The 21,799-nt window shown below is 53.5% G+C and overlaps 2 protein-coding genes across 5 annotated transcripts; one reads left to right on the plus strand and one right to left on the minus strand.

Moving 5' to 3' along the window:
* Positions 1-49: 49 nt before the first annotated feature.
* E2F4 (E2F transcription factor 4) lies at positions 50-12,273 on the minus strand. 2 transcript variants are annotated; one of them, XM_033069639.1, is made up of 10 exons: positions 12,083-12,273; positions 10,176-10,285; positions 9,549-9,710; positions 9,011-9,054; positions 6,341-6,402; positions 5,919-6,204; positions 5,330-5,494; positions 4,186-4,233; positions 2,615-2,659; positions 50-2,305 (listed from the first exon to the last, which is right to left on the minus strand). In XM_033069639.1, exons 1-10 carry the CDS (start codon positions 12,257-12,259, stop codon positions 2,190-2,192), a joined length of 1,215 nt encoding a protein of 404 aa, XP_032925530.1. In that variant the 5' UTR covers positions 12,260-12,273; the 3' UTR covers positions 50-2,189. The 2 variants fall into 2 exon arrangements, with proteins under 2 accessions (XP_032925530.1, XP_032925531.1); XM_033069640.1 differs by lacking the exon at positions 4,186-4,233.
* A 72-nt stretch (positions 12,274-12,345) lies between these two features.
* Positions 12,346-21,755, plus strand: EXOC3L1 (exocyst complex component 3 like 1). 3 transcript variants are annotated; one of them, XM_033069614.2, is made up of 14 exons: positions 12,346-12,414; positions 13,095-13,323; positions 14,273-14,433; positions 15,370-15,589; positions 15,865-16,525; positions 16,694-16,811; positions 16,983-17,108; positions 17,226-17,326; positions 17,740-17,850; positions 17,959-18,088; positions 19,105-19,227; positions 19,505-19,660; positions 19,952-20,076; positions 20,513-21,755. In XM_033069614.2, the coding sequence occupies exons 2-14, from the start codon at positions 13,281-13,283 to the stop codon at positions 20,697-20,699; spliced, it is 2,262 nt and encodes a 753-aa protein (XP_032925505.1). In that variant the 5' UTR covers positions 12,346-12,414; positions 13,095-13,280; the 3' UTR covers positions 20,700-21,755. The 3 variants fall into 3 exon arrangements, with proteins under 3 accessions (XP_032925505.1, XP_032925506.1, XP_032925508.1); XM_033069615.2 differs by lacking the exon at positions 12,346-12,414 and having other exon boundaries at positions 13,019-13,323; positions 15,370-15,396; positions 15,508-15,589; XM_033069617.2 differs by lacking the exons at positions 12,346-12,414; positions 15,370-15,589 and having other exon boundaries at positions 13,020-13,323.
* The last annotated feature ends 44 nt before the right edge of the window (positions 21,756-21,799 follow it).

Consider the following 21,799-nt stretch of genomic DNA (forward strand, 5'->3'; position numbering starts at 1 on the left):
ACCCCAGCCCCTGGGCGAGGGCACAGAGGAGGCACAGGCTGCGGCAAGGTGAGAAACTCTGGAAAGTTTTTGTTTATTCACGTCAGAGACCACTCTGTACAAATATGACAGGCAATTTTCTTTCCTTGCAAAAAAAAAAAAAAAAAGTATAAAAATAATCTTTATATATGAATCAAAAGTTCATTTGCAACTGTAAATTTTTCTCTAGGTATCCTTTTCAGGAGGTCGTCTAAGCGGTGGTGGACATAAACACTGGGAAAGAGGGCAAGGGCCAGGCAGTACATGAAGAGCTCGAGCTACACCAAAGCCACGGAGCCTTGTTAACACGCAGGACCGAGGGATTCCGGTCAGCTTCCATGGGCAGGGGGAAGGTTCAGGGACTGGCTGCATGCAGGCTGGCAGTTCATCCCCCACAGGGGTCTCACACCACAGCTGTCTTGCCAGCAGCAGCTGCCTGCTGCCAAACTGGTGTCCCATTGCTCCTGCCGAGTTCTTCATGCTTTTCCCAAAGAGGCTGCTAGTGCTTTGTTACTGCAGAAACAAACAGTCCTTGTGGAGGAGTCCCACGCAGAGGGAGAGGGCCTGAGGAGCTACTCCAGGGACACAGGTCCCAAGAACATACTCTTCTCACCTCTGCAGGCTCTTCATACTTTACATCCCTTAGTGCTGGTGCTGCAGCTGGTTGTGTGGTCACAGGCAGTAAGCAGCAATGCAGAGAAATTAAACATCATCTGTTTAAGTGGATGGCTGGAAGCTCCCTCTCTGCAGCAGCTGGCCATGGCTTGGCCTGGCTCTCTGTTCAACAGTTTGCAGAGCAGGAAAGGCAGGACAGCTGCTTCCACTGTGGACGCAGGAAGATGTGCAAAAGTAAAGACACTCACAGGATCCGACCAAAACCCAAAGCTGGAGCTTGCAAAATACAACACAAATCCATCAGGATGTTTTTACTCCAACTAAACTGCACAAGGTCCCAGCCTGGTACCAGCTGATGATCCTAAAGAACCCAACAGCAGACTTTCTGTTACAAAGCACTGAAGAAAATCTTGCAGAAAAATGATGCAGAGAAGGCATCACAGTAGGTAAAGACCTGCCACAGGATCAGGAACTGGGAGTGTGGGTATGGGCACTAAGGGAGCAAATTCATATACACAGAAAACCTGATCCTGAGAGAAAAAGGGGTAAAAAAAAGCTCACTATTTTGACAACACCTACATAACCTGTCACAGCAAAATACTACTGAATTGTAACTGCTTGGTCACCTTTCAGACAGTTGCAGGTTCAAGTGCAATGGTTGGAAAAACCCAGCTATTTGCAAATATGAGCAGGCTCTGATGTCCCTGGAGTACCTTACAGGCACCAGCTGGAGCAGTCTTATCCTTTCAAACATCTCTTCAGTCAGGCAGAACCAAAAATTAAAAACAAAACCATACTGGCACCTCTGCTTTAGCCCTGTAGAAACAGCACAGCTGCTGGACGAGGAGCTGGAGCCCCTGGGGTTGTGCATCAGCAGATGGGTGAAAGCAGATCCAGCATTCCTGCTGATACACCAGCAGGGAAAGGCTCAGTGCTCCTGGGTCCTACAGGGAGCGCTCAGCTCACCAATCCCACTAGGAGGTACAGCTGGCTAAAAAAGTGCTTTTTGTAAAACATACTAGCTTGGTCTGAAGTCATGGAAAGAAATAGACACTTTGGTGCCTTTTTTTTTTCCTCTTGATGCCTTTCGGAAATAAAACTACCCCAATCCGAGCCACTTACACAAAGAAATCTAACTAACAACCTCTGAGCTTGTGAACTGACCATGGTACCTAAGAGGTGCAAAGTGCCTCTGGGAGTGCAGGAAAAACCAAGGCATGCAGACTGGAGGAAGCTCAGAGAGGCACATGGGCAAACTCTGCAGGTGAACTGGGAACACTCAAAACACAGACCCTTTGAAGTGAGGCCCAGGATCCAGTGGAGAGACGCAGGGGGGGAAAGCTGCACGTGCATCTTGCACGTGCACCAGAGGAAGAAGCAAACTACAGGGAGGCTCCCAGCCTGCAAATCCACATCTCTTGGTTCTGAGTCCATTTGAGAGCATCTCTGAATTACTCGACCTTCGAGCTCTAGCACAAAAGGAATCCAAAAATAGACACTTTCCAAAGAGTTACAAAACAGTCCGTGTTTGCAGGGCTCACAGCCGCACTGAGAAGTCAGAGGTTGAGGACAGGCACATCAAAGAGGTCACAGACACCTTCACTCTCATCCAGGTTATAGATGTAGTCGTGATCTCCAGGTGGAGGGGAGAGGCGGAGCAAGGGAGCAAACACTGGGGAAAGAGAAAGCCAGGGTTGGTTACCAAACTCAGCACTCTCACCCCAGCTCAGAGCTGCCAACAGCACTGAGCAGCGCAGCCACCCCACAGGAACAGTCTTTGAGGCTGCTTCAGTCAGCCTCACAGAACTGAAGAGACTTACACCCCTCAGGGACTGACAGAACAGCAAGAACTGAGTCTGTGTCCAGAGCCCAGAATAGATAAGGACAAGTCTGCAGTCACAAGGCTGCCAGCTGGGTAAAGTCACAGAGCATGGTCTTCCTCCCAGGAAGGACCATACCATGACAGGAAACTGAGACTCACCTTCAGATGACATCAGCTCTTCCAGCAGCTCAGAGTTCGCACATTCTGGGGAAGAGACAAGCATGGTAACAAAGCAGCCTGCTCTCCTGGTCTGCTCCTGAGTGGTTCCCCACTTTCCCCACCCTTGTTATCCCTTCTCTGGCTAAGGCACAGCATGTGCAGCAGGCAGCGAAAGGAAGCTTGTGCTTAAAAGAGATAAAACCACGTAGTAAAAGTAATTCCGGCACAAAACACTATTAGAGAAGTCCAGCTCCTGTGGCTTAGACTGCACAGCCTTAAAGCAGCTGCTAGAGCAACATTACTGAGATCACACAGGGATGAGAGAGGCTGCATGGAGTGTCCTGCAAGGATTATTTCTCTGAGCTCTGCAGTGCTGCTCTCTTCCAGGTCTGAGCTTTGCCTCTGTAGCTGTTGACTCTGTTTCATCCTTTGCTCCTGGATTTTTTATCTTCCCCCTCCAAACCAGGAAGAATACTCCATAAACCCACATACTTTACCATAGACAGCAAACACCTCCTTTACAACAGTGTCCATACAGTGACACAGCAGAGTTACTTTGGTAAGTTAGATCTTCTACACAGCTAGGGCTTTGCTCCAGTTTATAGCTCACATTGTAAATTCAAACTTACTCTTCAGATGTACTTAGACATCATCAGGACTTCATCCATTATCTGCAGCAGAGGTGCTGGGCAAGGAGGGAGGATGTTCTCCAGGCTGACTGTGGAGCCCAGGGCTAAGAGCACGCAGACTGAAGACTCACACATGTTTGGGTCTGTGGGGATTTCTACCCAAAGGCAGCACTTTCACACATCAGCTAGAGCACAGAACTAGGGACAGCTGATGTACATCTCCCTGTGACCACCACTGAAGTGCTTAGGTGTACCTGGCCCTGCCTGGCTGTGGGGCTACAAAGTATTCTGCCAGCAGTGCAGTGAAATAAACTGCTAAAAAAATTCCCAGTTTAGGTTTATGTCAGATCAAATTGCTTCACCTCTTTTGCCATTAACCCAGAGTCTGTTCCACCATTAGGCAGCAACCCACAGACATTCCTTGGGCAGAGTCAGAACTCCAAACACAAGTTACAGCATCTCCCTCCCCTACTGCTCCAAAATTACCAGCTCCTCCACCACCACCACCAAGAAGTACTTTGAAAAGAGAACACTGTTCTCCCCAGATTATTTGCTTGGATTAGCCTTGGGCAGCTAAATCTGAAACAAAACTTAGCAAGGATTTTTCTTTTCCATATGGCTGACAAGCTGAAGGAAGAGCACAGGAAGGCTGAACATGGATTAGCGTCGGCATGGGGACAGGAAAGCCCTTGCTGGTGCACTGCAGGCAAGATCTAACAGAGGTTGCTGGAAACATGGAGACAGAAAAATACATACAGAAACCAGTAATTTTAAGAGTGCCTAACTACTCTTTAGCAGAGGGCCAGCAGTCACCAATGACCACAAGCACCTTACAAAACCACATCCACAAAATAATCCAAAAGGGAGCGAATCAAACAAATTGTCCCTTTTCTGTGGATAGATGGTCACAGAAAAAAAGCTGTGGTCAGGGAATGAACGTACCTCTCATTGGATCAAACATCTCTGACAGCTCTTTGGGAAGTTCCAGTACTGCAAATACAACAAACCAGATGGTTTGGATCATTACGTGAAGAGTCTGAAATGCTTTACAGCAGAATCACCCACAAACCTACTGTGCTCCTTACACACCCAAATCATCTGGAAATTCTGTTCCCACACTCCGTGTCAGATATTTTTGCTGCAATGACAAGCAACAAAACATTTGAGGTCCACTACTTTAAAATAAATTTGTAGGGACATGAACATGTTATCACAGTCAGCAGCTGTGACTGTAAACCTCACCCAGCACACTGCCTTGATTACCTTGTGAAGGATGAGGACATGCCTTTGGAGAGGCACAGTGATAAGACATATGCACGTCCAAGGCCTAATTCCACAACCAAGATGACTCCAGACAACTCATGCTGCTCTGAGACACGCCGTCAGCAGAAGTGAAAAAGCACTGTGTGAGCTGCGTGTAAGATTTCTTCTTCTAACCATAACCTAACCTTGAGTGTTTTCTGCAGGGAAGCTGGGCTTCAAAACATTCCAGCAGTGTGGCTTACCTAGAGGATGCTTTCCTCTCCTTGGACCAGCCTGCCATTTCCTGGCATAAAGCTCCAGGGTTCCTTTTTTAAAGCACATCAAGGAGCTCCCCAAATATATACTGCAAGGTCACTAAGAACACAAGATCACTAAAGACAGATGAAGTGTTCCTGAGCAAAGGAGGAAAAAGGAGACAATAGCTCTCCTAATACAGAAAACTCCCCAAGTTACAAAGATGCTCTCAGTGGTGGCTGAAAATTCTACAGCTTTATGCAGTCTCAAAAATAGGACCTTACTCTGCAGAAAGGATTGAAAGGGAATAACCCTACATGTAACAGCAGAGATGTGTGGCATGTGGGTGTCCCTTGCAGATTTTCTAGTACTGATGTCGCAGAAAGCAGCAGGACACTAGACAAGCCACAGTCACCTTGTCACCATGTTTCCTGGCAGCCTCACAGGGAAATGCCTACCATCCTTTGCACACCCTGGCTGACAGCAAAGGCAGAAGGGAGTTCAGCTCCTTCCTCCAGGCCCAGCAGCCTTGCCCGCACTCCCAGCAGCAGGATTTTGGAGCAACACACGACACAAGCAGCATACTCACCTCCTGTGGAGTCGGGCTTGATGGGCTCAAAGGAGGTAGAGGTGCTGGGCAGGACAGAGCTGCTGTCCAGCGAGGCTGAGGACTGCAGCAGCTGCGTGTCCAACGCTGCCGGCTGGCCCTCGAAGTCACCACTGCCCTTGGACTCTGCTGCTGGGACATCACACTCTGGAACAGCCACAGACACACCCAGGAATGTCATCTCCCACCAGCCCCAAGGCAGCTGCTGCACAGACTCAGCCCTCACTGGCAGTGCTGGCCAGGCAGCTGCACAGGGAGACGCGTTCCTGCTTTCTCCAGGTCCATACTCAGACAATTTCCTGCTGATCAATGAACCTGCATGACCAGCTTCTCCCCTACAGGTGCTCCTATAGGTTGGCACTATCCCCTGAAGCCAAGTGCCTGATCTCCCTGAGCACAGCCAGTCCCACTAACCAAGGCCAAAGGAAGGGCAGCAGCAAAGGCAGTGATGCCCCTTTGCCAGGAGCTCTCAGCACTGCACACCTGGCAGTGCCAGCCCCATTGGGGCCAAGGAATGTACCCTCCTCTATCAGCCACCAGTCTGTTTATGCCTTCTGTAGCTCCCTCTCACCTGTGCCTGCATTCTTCTGTGTGGGAGGGCCATGGTCCTGAGTGCTGGTGGGTGTTGGTGTGGAGGGCTGGGTGCTGCTGGGGATGGAAGCCTCCTGGAAATGGGCAAGTGCTGGGACTTGTGGCTTTGAGGGTGCAGCTGCCTGGCACTGAATGAGGTCTTCAGGGGGAGGGACAGGGAGTACAACAGGAGGAGAGCTCCAAGTATCTTTGTTTACTAGGAGAACATCAATGGGACCACTTGTGCTCTTCAGGTGGATCTGGTATTTCTTCTGTCCATTTAGGCCCTTAAAAAAATCAAAAGCAAAATAGAGACATATATTAAAAACCGTTTTCAAATAGCAGATCAATTTTCCACAGGCAAAACATACATGCACATGCACACACACACACACAGGGCCCCTGCAGCCCCTTGTCACTCACCTCAGGGACAGGAACCTCCAATCGTGTGCCAGATGGGGCTCGAATCACGAGGAGGGTGTCTCCTGTGAAAACAGAACCAGTCAGGGCTCCTGGGGCTGAAGAGCCCCTCCTCAACACCCCCCCTTCTCCTGGCAATCCTCCATGGAAGGAAGTCATCTACATCCCAAGCACATCATACAGTTCCTTATGTACCAATGGCCCAGGGCACAATGAACCTGCAAAGCTTCTCCCAATGCAACCCTGAAGTTTTTCAGCAGTATCCTTATCAAGACTAATCTCTCTTTTCCTTGCAAGAATTGGCTTAAATTCACTCTAAAGAACATCTGAATCCTAAGGGAAGTATCCTTCATTATGCTGTCACAGGCAATGTGAATTGATGGGGCTGAACCAGGCTCAGAGCCAGGCTGCCAACATCAGGCTGGTGTCCCAACACCTGGAACCAACACTCCCCAGTCTCTACTGGCCAGAGCTGCTTTAGTTGTACTGAACTCCCCACAAAGCCCAGCATATGTGGGGCTGGAATCCAGGCTGACAGCATCCTTCCTTTACAAGTTCTGCAGCTCCTTAAGACCTGCACCCTAATAACTCAACAGTCACAAGGAAGCAGCTCCCATGTCTGGGTTTAGAGAAACATGAACAGAGAAATAGCAGAGCTGTGAATATCTGACATATTTAGATCAAGCAGCTTGCAGCTTTCACTTTGAATATTTAAGCTTTAGTGTGGTTAATACTCACAATTCCCCAGTATTCTGACTAAAGTTTCACTTGGTAATTAACACAGAAGATCCCCAGAGTGATGAGAGAGAGTGGACAGCAGAAAAGCATGTCCCTTAATTTCAGGCAGGCAATCAAAAGTCAGATCAGCAAAAGGTAAAGGGATTAAAAATAACATGGGATTTGTCAATTTGATGGGACTTGTTTAACAAATCTATACTTAAGAAAAACGTAAAAGACATTAAAAATGCATAGTAAAGCTCAAAGACATCAGCTCAAGCTGTAAAACCTGTTAGTTTCAAAGACAGGTGCTGGGTTTGTATCTACTTTGATAAATATATCCCAAATACTTGTACAAAAAGCACCCAGTAGGTTTCCACTTCCTTTTTGAATCTGCAAGTGCAAAATGCATCACAGCAACAGGTGGGGAAATTATGTTTCCCAGTCACTAAAAACTGACATATTCTTACTTCTTTCTTTTTTTTTTAATTAATCCCTATTTGACAGGAGTCCAAGAGTGGAAATCTTGGAGCAAGCAAGTTCAATAGCAATCAAATAGAAAAACCAGGAGCTGAAACCAGCCTGCACCACAGTTCAAGAACACAAGAGGTCCAGAAAGAACCTCTTAAGGCTCAGGTGTTCAGGAGAGGAAAAAGAGTCATGTAAGGCACATTCATACAGGAAAACTGGACAGGCAATGGAAAACCATGGATGAAGCCTCCATTCTAGAGGGAACTGACAGGCACCCTCAGTAAGATCTGATCTCTGCATGTTTTGGTGAGGTCTGACCTCAGACACAAACCGGTTTACAAAAACCAGGTGCAATGAAATGCAAAACACTCAACCAGCCAAGCAATGAGCTTGGTCTGCTGGTCTCCAGTAAACTCTTCCAGACTGTAACAAGTGATCTGGCCCCCAGCACTGTCAAACTGAAAACACACAATCCCTGCCCCCAAAAGTGCAGCTTCAACCAGAAGAAACAGTAAAGCCAAAGGGGTGGAGATGCAGCCGTTACACCAGCAGGAACTTGGTGAACAAGGAAAGCACAAAGGCAGTGACAGCAAACAGAGGAGCTGATGAAGTGCAGGGGGAGAAAAGTGCTTGGAGGAGATGAGGAGAGCCAGACACAGGTGAGATTATGCATGGCTGGAGGCAGCCAGGATAAACAGCTTCTATCTCTGCAGCAACCAAGCGGATGCAGGTTGGCAGGTCAGGAGAGGACAGGCACGCACTGAAGCAGAAAGGAGCTGTGATTCTGTACCACTACAGCTGGGAAGAGCAGTTCATGTCTTGATACTGCCCCACTGCCTGCTGGCCACCAGGCATTAATCTGGTCTTATATTTATCATTAGAATTGGCAACCGAAGAAACAAAGACTCCTGTGGGTTTTCTTCCCCTTGCCCAGAAACAGAACAAGGATTTTTGATACAGCCCCACCACAACTTTAGGAATGAAGGGAGTGAGGGCAGAGCAAGTGGTGCTTTCCCTTCTGTCCTCCCCTGTCTCCTTCCTGCATTCTTGTTGGCAGGGGAAATGATGTAGCTGAGGGACCACCTTTAATACTATTCTCCTGCTTACACCATGCTTTCTACTGTGCAATAAAATTTGTTTCCTGTCATTAGAACATTGTCCACCCAAGCCCTTAAAATTAAGTGCTTCTAACATAACACACATGGACCCACACAGTGAAACCCAGCAAGAACATTTCCTTAGGAGCAGTACCTCTATTCCTTTAAGCACCAGTGAAAGATATGACCTGTCCCCTCTAATGGAGAAAAGAAAGCTACAACTCAGTGGTACACGAACCCAGGACAGCATCAGAACTGACATTACATTTCACTTGATGCTGTTGGGCAGCCCATGGTCTGCTGCCCACTCTTTCTTGAAGAGGAGCAGCAGGGACAGACTGAAAGGCCTGCAGCATCACACCTTTCCAATGAAGCACCATTTCCTCACCTGTGAAGCACTTGCAGATATCTTCATGTGTCACATATGCTAATGTTCCCAAGGTTAAGGAGAAAGACTGCAGCTTCCTGCACAAACAGAGACCTCAAAGGGCACCTGGTGTTTCCTTCCTGAACACTAGGAACACCATTCCCAGAAGGATCTCCATGCCACACTCTGAAGTGGTCTGCAGGTGAGGTCTGCCAGCTCCATGCCCGTCAGAGCTGACATCCTGAGATAGTTAAACCACAAGAGCTGCTCTGCACTCAAGAAAGTGGCACCTGTGACTCAGAAAGAAGCACTCCTCTCAGTGTGGTAAACATTACTCTGTGTTTTACTTCCAAAAGCCAGAGGACAAACTGGATGCAGAGAAAAGCAGGTCTCCAGGCTGGACAGTTACCCTAATTTCAAACCAAGGTGCTGCCTTTTGACCCTTTCAGTGCAGCTCCTCCAGCAGTAACAGGTCAGCACCCACCAAGCGCTCAGGTCTCTGCTTCCCAGCCCAGCAAGTGAACATGGAGACAGAGCCATCAGTTCACACAAAGGATATCGACTGTTCTGCATGTCTTCTGTAACATTTTTGATGCTCTGCTGAACCCACATCTTCTGTTGTTCCAGCTCCTGTTCCCGCTGCTCCAGGTCCTCAATGTCTGCCTTCAGCTCAATCAGTTTGTGAGCTATTTCACGTGTGTTGCAGCCAGGACCCACCCCCCTGAGTAAAGCAAAAATAGGTAAAATCAGTCTCTGAAGACACCCAGACCAACCCCAACCTCTCTGTCATCCTCTTATTCCCACCTGTATCAAACATCAATGCCAGATTGCCTGGAAAGCCAGGTCTGTACCTCCTCTAGATCCCCACCTGCCAGCACAGCAATGTTTGGTACATCTTTCTACTTCTCACAGTCTAGCAGGACTCTTCCCTACCTGCAGTGCCATGACAGGCATCTTTTCTAGCCCAAGGCAGTGCAAATATTTAGTTTGTACCAAAATAACACTTTTGCTGTAAAAGACACCATACATACTTCAGCTTTCCTCACTGTGCCATCAGCACAGTTGGGGAGGCAAGAGCGTGGACTACTGAGGAACCTCCCTCTGCACAGGGCATTTTAATCCCACTGTCACTTAAACCTGCACTAGAAGGGACCTGTGAATGATTTAGACTATCTCTGCCACTCACTTCCACTGAATACTGTTCTTGGACTTCTTCTCAATTAACCCGATGCCTTCCAGGACATTCGTGATATCGTAGATCCGTCGCTTCTGTCGCACAGCCAAGGTATCTGCAGCCTGAAAAAGGTTAAGACACTTAATTCCAAACTCTAAGTCATGTTTAGCTCCTTCCTGCCCGTCAGATTAACTCCTGGCCAAGTACTTTGCTACTCATTTCATACTTCTCCTGTTCCAGCGCTTCAGGTTACATAGCCATGTTCTTGATCTCATATGACCATGAGAAGTCACTCATTCTTTTTTTTTTTCTCACCCCACAGCCTCCCCACTAAACACAAACTAAATTCCAGTGATCCTGCTTGCAGTGGATCCAAAAATCACCATTTTCCAGTAGCAAAGCAGTGCTAGAAAACAGTAGTTCAGCAGCCCAGAAATTCAGTGTTCTCTCAGGGTAGAGCTGGAGATGGGAAGGGGAATGCTGAGAGCTGTCTGTGCAACAGTTCAGTGAAATCAACATTCACAAGATCTTTTCTAAAGCTGAACAGATGCCACTTGACAAAGAATCAATATCTTTTCAAGAGATTCCCCTATTTGAAAGACATGATTCCAGGTGGAGAGTAAACATGAGCGACCCTGGGGCTTCCCCGCCTGGCTCACACAACCCTTTTGTCCTCAGGTTTCAGGACTGGCATTGTTTCCACTACTACACAGCAACCTGGCACCAGCAAGAGTTAATGTGTGCACAGTCAGGACCAACAATGTCAGTGGCAGTGCAGATAGAGCAGGTGAGCAGAGGAACCACATCCCTGTCACCTGCCAGTGACAGGCCAGGACTTTGGAGACCCTGGACCACACAACTACACAAATCACACTGACCAACATGAATCCGCTTAGTGGACATTCAAAGCAGAAAGATACTGTCAAATCCAAAGAGAAAACAATTTGGCAGAGGCTGGAGCCAGGAAACTCCTCCAGCCCTGCACTACTGGGGCTTTCTGACACTTGTGTGTCTCACACACGTGGCACATAAGAGGTGCCTATATAAACCACAGCAAAGGAACTTCCCCTACAGGAAAGGCCAGAGATTAAGAACTGTCCATGGCACAGTGTTACTTCCTCTAGGTGAAGATCTTAAAATACAGAAGCAAGATGCATTCACAGAGCACTTCTCCACTGCCTAAAGGCACCGGGGACAATCCCTGGTAGGTGCCTCAGACCACACTCCCCCTCCTGGTGTGTGCCGGGAGGGTTAAGTGCCGTATGCACAGTTTCTATAGGTACGTGTTTCTGTACATGTCTGAGGCTTTGCACGGCCAGATCATCATGGTGCCAGTGATCGAGTGCAGGGCAAGAACACAAAAGAGAACAAGGTGGTCAAACGGGTCTGCAACTGAAGCACACAAACACCTGCAATGTCTGGCAAGGTTCTGGGGAAAGAGGCGTGGGATGGGGAGAAGGGCTGAGAAGGAGGAGCAGGAGGGGCCAATGCAGAGCTGTCTGTGCACGGCCGGCAGCTCTGCCGCACCACCGGGACTCCGCTTTCCGTGCGCCTAGAAACAGAGCATCAGAACGGCTGGAAAAGCCCTTCAGGATCATCGATCCCAACTACTAAACCCCATCATTAAACCATGTCTCTAAGCGCTACATCCACAAGCCTTTTCATCAAATACTCCACCGCTGCCTGGGCAGCCCATTCCACCAGTGCCTGACCACTCTTGCCGTGAATAAATTTTTCCTGGAATCCGATCTAAACCACCTGCTGCACCGGGCGCTGCCATATCCCCGTTCTCCCTGTCCAAACCTGCTCCGGCCGCCGGAGGACCCGTCCCTCCGGAGCCCCGCTCTCCCGGCGGCCGCTCCCTCCGAGCCCACCCCCGGCGCGGCGGAGCCCTCGCCCCCCGCCGGCTGCCCCCGCACCAGCTTGAGGTCGAGCACGCCGTCCTTGGCCTCCTGCAGCAGCGACACGAACTTGGTGGTCAGCAGCCCCAGGCTCTTCTCGTGCCGGCTGGGCGCTCCCGCAGCCCCGCTGCCACCCCCGGGGGGCTGCGCCCCGCACTCCGCCATCTGCCCGCCGCCGGCTCCGGGGCCGCGCATCCGCTTCCGGGCCGCGGGGCTCCCCGGGAACCTCCGGGGCGGGGACGGCGGCGGGGCGGGGACGGGGGACTCCCCCCCGCCGCCTCCCGGGGGTTGCGAGCTGCTCTGCTGTTGTCCCGGTGTTCGCTCAGCCCCGTCGGTTTGGGCGTCCCCCGGTAAAGCCAGGGGTGCCGTGATCCCCTCGCCGTTCTGTCGTGCCAAAGTCAAACTCCCGCCCTGTGGTACCGAAGCCAAACCCAGCCATGAGCCCAGCTCTGACCGCCCCAGTGGGAATCTCCCAGCCTGTGCCCGGGGAGCGCAGTTTGTGACAGGGACACATCTCCAGGTCCATCCGCAGCCAGGGTCCATGCCCAGGTTCTCGCCTTGGGGTCAGGCTGGCACATCGCAGCCCTTCATGGTGGATCCAGCCTCGAGTGGGCTCGCAGTGTGGATGGGCTGGGGTCTGACACCGCGCTGTCCTCCCCGAGCCGGGCTGGGTGCGAGGGGCAGCGCTGCAGGCACGGGCAGGGCTGAGTGTCCGGAGAACGGGGGGTGCCGGTGAGGGTAGACAGGGTATGATCTCCAGGACGAGAGGAAATGGCCTCGAGTTGAGTCAGGAGAGGGTTAGATTGATTGTTAGGGGAAAATTCTTCATTAAGAGAATGGTCAGGCACTGGAAAATGCTGCCCGGGGCAATGGTGAAGTCACCATCCCTGGGTATGTTAAAAAGGCGTGTGGATGTTTCACTTAGGAACATGCTTTAGTGGTGGGCTTGGCACTTAACGGCTGGTACTCGATGATTTTAGAGGGCTTTTCCTCTAAACCATCCTTTGATTCCGCGATTTCTACTCTCCAGACCTCCGGCTGTCGTGGTGCCTTCCCGTGTCCCCCCTCCCCTCCGCCCCCCGTTCCTGACGTCCTGAACGCGGCTGCGGGAACACAATGAGGCCCTGAAGAGCGCGGCTGCTCCGGCTGAGGAAACGGCAGCCGGCTTCCTCCGCAGCCCTGCCCCGGCCCCGCAGCTCCGCTCAGCCTCAACACCATGGGCATGTCTGCGGAGGACGAGCGCGCCGCCAGCCCCAGAGGTAACGGGGATGATGCGCCCCGGGAGCCGGCCAGCTGGGCAGGGAAGGGATGCTGCTGCTTGCAGCACATTTTGGGGATTCCCCTGCCCTTTGCTTCACCACCCCCTCCACCCTCCTGGACCTTTTTCCCTGTGCCGGGGCTGGTGCCTTGTGTCCTTGCGGGTGGCAGCCTGCTGTGCTTTCTAATGGTGATACCTGCGCCGGGGCAGTACTGCTCACCGCACATTTTATCCTCAAAGCTGCTGTCCTGCTCGCTAATCTCTTGGTGCCCAAGGCTGCCAGTGGTTCCCCGGCAGAGCAGGAGCCTGGCTTGGCACTGGGTGACAGCCCCGCGCCGGCTGCAGGGAGTGGCTGGGGATGGGGTGGGATGGGGTGGGGGAATGATGAAACCAGGCACTGGGGACTGGGGATGGCGTGTGATAACTGTGCTGGTTCTCAGCCCTCCACTGTGCCCAGGAGCTCTTTGGCTGGCTTCGGACCCTGTGCCGAGGGGGACACAGCTGCGTGGGTGCTTTGAGGAGACCAAGAGTCTCCAATCCTCACCTCAGCCTGGCTCTCCTTCCTGCGAGAGCTGGCATCTCCCCATCCCTGCTGCTGACTCACTGCTGGAGTCTCAACCCCGCTGACAGCTTCCCAAGTGGCATCAGACCACCTCGGACAACCCAGCATTGTGTTTGGGGGAGCAGCCTGGGGACAATCTAAGCTGGGAGGTTGAGTCACAACACCCCAGGGCAGCCTTCTTGCTGCCACAGCTGCTGTGACAACCCCGGGCCCTGGTGGGGGCATCCTGGGGGGCCCTTGCGGAAGGACCCTCTTGGTGCCATGCTGCCCAGCTTCCCACGTCCGTCTGTGCTTGGAAGTCCACTGGCGGCGAGCTTCCTGCCTCTGGCCTCAGGGGCCCTTCCTGCCCCACTTGCTTGTGCTCACTGACCCCTGGCTTCATCCCCAGACGAGGAGTGGCCGGAAGCAGAGAAGGCTGAGAAGCTGGCGAGAGGAGCCGCTCTGAAATGGGCTTCAGGGGTGTTTTACCGCCCCGAGAAACTGGAGGGGCTCGGGCACTACCGGAGACGAGAGACGCAGAGGAACAGCTCCATCCAGTCCCGGCTGAAGGTGTGTTTGCCCATCCCATGGACATTTGCAGCCACACCCCCTCCTCAGGCAGGGATCCCAGCGAGGGTCCGCTCTTGAGCGATGAATCCTCTGTATGTCTTCTTCTGAACAAAATCTTTTCATTTGGCCGGTGCTTGGTGGGTGAAGTGCAATTACTATGGGGGAGAAGACTCTCTTCACCCTCTGCCTTACCCCCAGGCAGTGTCTGAAGTGTTAAAATGAATCTTCTGTGTCTCTGACCATCCTTCAAAATAAAACACCAAGGGAGTTCCAGCACATTCCCTGTACAGGACTCAGCACACCACATCACTGCCCCAAAGGCTGCCCTGCCCCACGGCTGGGAGGAGGCACAGAGCACTAACCTGCCTCTGCCCATGGGTCTCCACAGGGAAAAATCCATCTCTACACATTCGTACGGGATGTCCCAGTCCCTCTGCACACCTCCCTCCTCACCCACCTCCCCTTCTGCATGACCCAAAGAATTATTAACCTCAGGACTGAATAGTCTGAGCACCACAACTAGAGATAGTTTCTCCTATCCTGACTCTGGATTGTCTTGGAGGCTTCAGTGAAAGCAGCTTGCTGCTGGTGATTCTTGACTCCAGGAGCAGGGAGTTAAATGAGTGGATACGCATGGAGATGTGCCAGTGCCACTACAGAGCTGGAAACGATGGCACTCTGTTCGGGAGGAGGGTTTATATGGCCACTGAGGTCCTTCATGCCTTGGGGGCACATGGGGGCCCTGTGACCCACTGCTCTTTTGCAGAAACAAAGTAATCTTTTAAAACTGAGATACCTGATTACTGTTTACCCTGGACCTTGTGGGGCTGGGAGAGTGCCTGCAACACAGATTATGCAGGGCTGGAGCAAACAGCAGGGAGTCCTCCTGCCTTCTGGAGCTGCTCCACAGCCCCTCCATCCTTTTCTGCTCCCCAGTCAACTGTCCAGTCCTACCTGGAGGGGGTAAGTGCGGGGCTGGAGCAGCTGCGGTCGGCGGCCCAGGAGGTGCAGAGCGTGTGCCAGGACCTGGGGGCTGCACGGTGGGCCCTGCTCGACAGCGCAGACCAATTCCAGGGCCTCCAGCAGATGAGGGAGCTGATGGAGGAGCATGTGCAGCTGGCCTCGGTGGTCCAGGTGCTGCCCCAGATCTTCTCGGGTAAGGCACTGGCCCACTCCTGGTCAGTTTGGGCTGGAAAGCACTGGGGGAAACCTCAGTCCAACCGTGGGCTCTGTGCAGGGCTGGTGGCAAAGCCTGAGCAGGTCACTCAGGCTTTGCCAGTTGGGTGAACGGAGACATCCCTGCTTCCCTGGGCCTGATCCAATGGTGTTCCTAAAGCCTCAGGCCTTTCCCCTCTCCATCTCCTTGATAACCTGCATCTATGTCCCTTCATCTCCACACTCAGTGCTGGCATCTCTCCTCCTCTCCCACAGTCCACGAGGTTTTTTCCCATATCCTGCAGCTGCTCCGTGGGCAGCATCTCTTGGAGGCCCATGTGGAGCTCATGATGGTGGAGCAACTCCGGGATGACATCCTCTCCCAGCTGCACCTCCGTGGGCTGTCCAGTGCCCAGGCAACTGTGCTGTCCTACTTCAGTGGCCTGCAGGACCTCAACGAGAGCCTGGCCAGGCAGCTGTGGGACATTGTGGGCAGCAGCCTGCGGCTGGTGCGCGAGGACCCCGTTGTCTTTGTCACTGCTGTGAGGATCATCGAGCGGGAGGAGAAAATAGATGACACTCTGCTCTTGGAGGCCACCTTCCTGCCCCCTGGCCGCCCAAAGGGCTGGAGGCAGAAATTCCACCAGGTCCTGCAGGACACCATCACAGGAGCCCGTTTCCACGTTCCCCGCATGGACGCTGAGGGGCCAGGGCTGGCCAAGCACCTGGCAGCGCTGCAGAAGGACATCGTGTCTGAGCTGCGTGTGGTGAAGGACCTGATGGTCCAGTGTGTCCCAGCTCACTACAACATCCTCAGTGTCTGCACTGCCACCTACCACCAGGCCCTCAGCAGCCACCTCCAGGAGATCCTGCGGGAGGACCTGGACAAACAGGGACTCTTCCTCCTCCTTGAGTGGGCGCTCCGTGTGTACCACAGGTCAGCACCAACCGAGCAGGGGACGCTGTGGAGAGCTGGGTTGTTCACCATGGATGGGTTGGGAGAGTGTCTCTGGCTGTCAGGGGATGATGACTAGGAGGGCAGAGGGACAGGTAGGAACTCTTGGAAAACAGGCCTTCCCAGCCCTGCCCCATCTCTGCCCTCCAGCCCAGAGATGATGGGTCACCCTGACCTCCTCCCAGAAGTGGATGTTTCTGCTCTGGATCCCTTGATGTCCTCTGAGCTTGTGGATCAGACAGAGAGGAGATACGTGATGAAAGTCAAGGTCAGTGAGTGGGACAGGGACCCAGTGACTCCCACTGAGCCGAGCACCTGCTCTGGCAGCAGCTGCAGACCATGAGCCTGGGATGAGGCCCAGGACTTGCTGCTGTGTTGGGTCTCAAGGGAGTTTGTATTTGGCTTCTTGAGCTGCCTGTGGTGGGTGTCCATCCTGCAGGCTAGCGTGTTCGAGTGGATGCAGAGGACCCTGGATGTGGAGTTCAAGGAATGGTTCAAGGAAGAGGAACCTGAGACAGACCATCAGGGCTTCTTCCAGTCAGCCTTGCCTGCCATTGTCATGCAGGTGGGACCCCAAGAAAATGGGTACAGATGGAGCATGGCCATGCTGACACCTCCCAAAAAGGAGTCTGTGGCCTGCAGGCTCTCCCCGAATCACCTCCACTTTCCTCTTCCACTGCAGATGCTGAATGAGAACATCCAGGTGGCTTCCTTGATCACCGACTCCCTGCAGCAGAAGATCTACAATATGGCCTTGGAGGAGCTAGAGGCATTCCTGGGCCGGTCAGTGGAGCCACTCACACCCCTGTCCACCCTCACAGCCCCTGGGGCCATGGCCTAGCATCACAGGCTGGTGGTGATCTGCTGCAGGGCACCCAGTGCTCATCCAGGTCACAGAAGGCTCAGCAGCCTGTCTACCCATGGGGCTGCTGTCTCAGCCTTTGGGGTGATCAGCTCTCAGGCCCTGCTGCCCCAAATGCTTGTCTGCTGAGCCCTCCCAAGGGGATCCAGAATGGGTCCCACTGTCCCACCCTGCCCAACAACCTGTCACTCTCCAACCTGGTCTGAAAGGAGCCAAGTGAGCTGGGAGGGTTGTGGGAGGTCCACGTGTCCCCAGGAGCATCCCAGGGCCAGGTGGCTGTGGTGGGACACCGGGGGCTCTGCCTGCCCGTCACGGCTGCCTCTCTGTGTTGCAGCCTGCGGGAGTCCCTGGCGCAGTGTGGGAAGGAGCACCAGCAGGACCGGGCCGTTCCCAAGTACTACATCTCCCACCTGCTGGCTGTGCTCAACAACAACCTGGCTCTCAGGTAACCTGCACCAGCACCTCTTGTAGCAACACCCACCCCCATCCTCCCCGGGGCCAGTGTTCCCACTATGCTTCCCAGGCTACCTGTACCCTCTCTTCTCTCTCCTAGCAATTCTGTCTCCTCCCTGCACCCTGACAGTGCCTGCAGAGAAGTCCCTGCATCCCTCCAGGCTGCTCTAGACAGGATACAGAAGAAAGCCACCCAGCTGCTGCTGGAGGAGCTGCTCCTGGACCTGCAGGTATGTTGGTCCAGCACCTTAGGCTGACAGGGCTGCAATAAAGCTGAACCCAGCAAGAACAGCCCTACTGCAACACCCCAGGCTTGGGTTTATTCTTGTCCAGGGTCCCTGCCATGGATTCTGTACCCTGCTATCACCCTGCAGACATCTCTGCCAGCCTGTCCCCCAGACCTTGATAAACCACCCAATGTCTGTTGCCAGCAGCACCACCCTGTATCGCTGGGGCAGATGGCTCGTGGCCCCCAAATCACTAACGGACAGAGATCAGGAGCCACAGCCCCCCTGAGCTGCCTCATGCTCCTTCTCCTGGCTGTTCCATGGCAGAAAACCAGCTGAGAGCAGCAAAGTCTGTGTGGAGGATACGAATCCCTGTGCAACTGCCCAAATCGTTTCCTGCTAGTGTAGTCAAATTTAGCTTTCCTGCAGTCTGAACCAAAAATCTGGAATAATTAACGACATTACTATTTAGGGCTTGAATGCCATGAAAACAAAGGAAGAGCCAAAGGGTGAAGAGCTTGCAGGCAGCAGTGGCCCCACCAGAGGCAGAAGGAGTATGTGCCTGCAAGCAGGAAGACAGGCAAGGACAGCAGGGCAGGAGTAGGAAATCAAAAATCATGTTATGTCTACTCAAGGGAAGTGGAGAGGAGTGGAAATTAAAAATAAAACCACAGCAGGACAGGCCAAAAGCAAGTATGTGAGCAGCAGCTTGCTGCCCTCACCCCCAGAAAAAGCCCCAAAATGAGGCTTTCAGGGTGTCAGAGAGACACAGCCCCAGTGTTTCCATAATTTCCTAGCCTTAACCACTCTGCTGTTTTTACACTGAGTTTTGACAGCTCAATCTAATAACATCTGCCTCCGCTGTTTCTACATTGAGTTTTGCCTGGCAGCAGGGCCTTGGGGGCTTTGCAAGGCAAAGTGGCCGTGGTGCCAGGCATCAGCTGAGCGTGTTGTGCTGCCCTGAGCTGGCAGCTCTGCGATGATGCAGGGCACAGACACTGCTCCTCTGCTCCCCCCAGCCCCTCTGCCTGCAGCTGCCTTCCCGCAAGTGGCTCTCCGGCTCCCAGCTGGTCGGCAGCATGTGTGAAGTGATTGACAAGTATGCAAAGGACTTCTCCCGCGTCAGGAAACCCGTGTTCACGGTACCTCCTTGGGCTGGTGTCTGTGGGACAGGGAGGCTGGGCACAGGGGTGCAGGGTGCTGGGAATGCTGGAGATTCCTCCGGAGCAGCCCAGAGCGCTGCCACACGGAGATGTTCAGGGCTTCCCCCAAATCCTGCTGTTTTCTCTGTCCCTTCAGTCAGGGGGCTTCCCAGGAGATTGTTCCCATGGCTTGGTGTTGTATCAGCCCTTCTTGCCTCTGTCTTTCCCTGGGGGAGGGGGTCTGGACACCCAGCGCTAACAGCTGTCCCCTGCCCAGCTCCTGCTGGCCGAGAGCGAGCTCCTGGTGGCGAACCAGTACCTGCGGGCACTCCTGCAGAGGAAGATGGTGTGCAAGAGCCGGGAGGAGCGGGGCCAGCTGTGCCACCGCCTGCTGCAGGACGCCACGCAGCTCCGGGAGCTCTTCTGCAGCCTGGTGAGAGGGGCTGGGTGCGGCGGGGAGCCGGAGCATCACTTCATCCTCCTGCTGCCCTCCTGCCCACAGCCCACGAGCGAGCGGGGCTGTGACACTTGGGTGGTTGTGAGGCCAGCGTGGGAGGAACTGGCTGGATTAGGGACTCTGGGGACCAGCAGCCCCTGATGGGTGGGACATGCTGAGCGGGAAGACACCAGCTGCAAGGTTCAGGTCCCCAGGTGGGCACTGAGGACGCAGCTGTCTCCCCGTGAGCCCTCCTGGGGTCTCACACCTGGCTGCTTTCCCTATCAGGGCTTGGATCGGAGCCAGCAGAGCCTGGAGGCTGTTTTTGCCTTGAGGGAGCTGATCTGCCTCAAAGACCCAGCACTACTCAGCCTGGAGGTGCTGGGCTTTGTCACCAAGTACCCCGATGTCAGGTAAGGTACTCCCTGCACGAGGGGACAGCTGTGAGCCTGCCCAGGACAGCCAGTCTTGGGCTGCACCCTGAGAGGTGACACAGCAGAGCAGAAACCTGAGCCTTTACCCCCTTCTCCCTGAGGTTTCCTTTTCCCATGCTCCAGATTTGAGGGGTTCTTGAAAAGTCCCAAGGACAAAGGTGTAAAGAAAACAGCAGTTTTGCTGTGGCATTTGCACATTTGTATTTGGTGACCAAACAAACAGTGAAAAGTGACAAAACACCAAATTGGAAAAGTCCAAACCAAATTCAAAAGGTTTGAGGGGATTGTTTCCAAGAAAATGCTGCTTTGCCTGGCGCAAAGTACCAGTTTTCCCCTGGCCTTGGCTTGGCTTCTCTGGCTCAGGGGAGGTTTGGAGGTGAGCAGTGCCCGGGCTCACCCCTGGCTCTCTGCCCAGCGATGAGCACGTCTCCACCTTGCTGGATATCCGCGGGGACGTCTCCAAGGAAGTGCGGCACGTGGTGCTGGAAATGATGGCTCAGCACCCCCAGGAGCTGCCCGAGGGATACCGGCCCATCTTCAGCACCATCCTGGTCCCTGTGCAGGAGCTGCCCTTCTGCCTGCGCAAGGGCAAGTGTGCCTGACCCTGCCTGGGGTAGGGGCCGTGGGGGGCAGCTCTGAGGCTGTGCGTGGTGGAATGGAGGTGACATGTGTCATCCCCTACACACAGCACCTTGTCCTGTGTTGGGGACTGTCTGGATAAAGGCATCCTCTGGTCTTGCCCCATGAGAAGATTGTCCCCTGCAAGCACCAGTCCTGGGATACCTGGACTGGGGGAAATCCAACCTGTAGCTGTTTTGTTAGCCCGCTGGGACAGTGACTGAGGGCTGCTCAGGCTCAGCCCCATTGCCTGCAGGAGAAAGAAGAGTTGCAGAATGGACAGGAAAACTCACTGCAGTGGAAATCTCACATCTCCATGGGGCTACAGGGATGTTTGGGTTTGCCCAAGTCTCCAGACAGCTCCCTGAGCCAGTGTGTCCCAGCCATGGAGGCTGTTACCATTCCAACTCTGAGGCAGACTGGAGCCTTGCTGGGAGCAGACTGGCAGGAGGGTTTCAGCCATGGGAGGTCCTCTGGGCTCAGCCCTGGGGTTGGGTGTTGCTGCTCCACCAGGCTGGGTCCTGCATGGGCAGTGGGAAGCAGCTGAGCCAGCTCATCATGGCTCATGGATGCTGAGGAGAAGAGCACAAGGTGGTCTCCACACTGGGCAGTGCCATCAGTCCTCTCCCTGCTGGCACAAAGGAGCAGCTCTGAGTTCCTGCTGACCTGCCAGACTCCTGGCTCTGGCTCATTTGCCAGCATCTGAGGCAGGACTGGAGCTGGAGGCTCTCAAGCTGTGTGGAAAGGGTGGATGTGCCTGGTGTGTTGTCCTGCTCCAAGGTTTCTCCGTGATGGGCAGCACCACCCTGAGCACTGGCTCTCCCTCCATCCTCTGCTGCTGCGCAGCCCTTGGCATCTCCTCCCAGGTGCCAAATGAAGACCAGGAGCAGTCTGTGTCTCTGCCTACACCCTTGTGCCCAGCCCCTGCAGTGCCCTGGGAGACCTCCATGCTCTGCCATGCTTCCCACCCTGGGATGGGCCACATCCCACTGTCCCACTGGTACCACTGCTGGAAATAAAGGCCTAAACTCTGCACTTGCTCCCCAGTGTCCAGGCTCTGCTCCCTGGAGGGTCAGGGTATGTG

This window comes from Catharus ustulatus, chromosome 11, assembly GCF_009819885.2.
Source record: "Catharus ustulatus isolate bCatUst1 chromosome 11, bCatUst1.pri.v2, whole genome shotgun sequence".
In the NCBI taxonomy this organism is placed as follows: Eukaryota; Metazoa; Chordata; class Aves; order Passeriformes; family Turdidae; genus Catharus; species Catharus ustulatus.

Excerpts from the sequence above, each read along its gene's own strand:
- EXOC3L1 (XM_033069614.2), top strand. The coding sequence starts at position 13,281 with ATGGGCATGTCTGCGGAGGACGAGCGCGCCGCCAGCCCCAGAG. Across the intron at positions 19,228-19,504 it reads TCAGGAAACCCGTGTTCACG|CTCCTGCTGGCCGAGAGCGA; the intron begins GTACCTCCTTGG and ends TCCCCTGCCCAG. Across the intron at positions 20,077-20,512 it reads ACCAAGTACCCCGATGTCAG|CGATGAGCACGTCTCCACCT; the intron begins GTAAGGTACTCC and ends CTCTCTGCCCAG.
- E2F4 (XM_033069639.1), bottom strand. The coding sequence starts at position 12,259 with ATGCGCGGCCCCGGAGCCGGCGGCGGGCAGATGGCGGAGTGCGGGGCG. Across the intron at positions 2,660-4,185 it reads GATGTTTGATCCAATGAGAG|AATGTGCGAACTCTGAGCTG; the intron begins GTACGTTCATTC and ends TCTCTTCCCCAG. Across the intron at positions 2,306-2,614 it reads AGAGCTGATGTCATCTGAAG|TGTTTGCTCCCTTGCTCCGC; the intron begins GTGAGTCTCAGT and ends CTCTTTCCCCAG.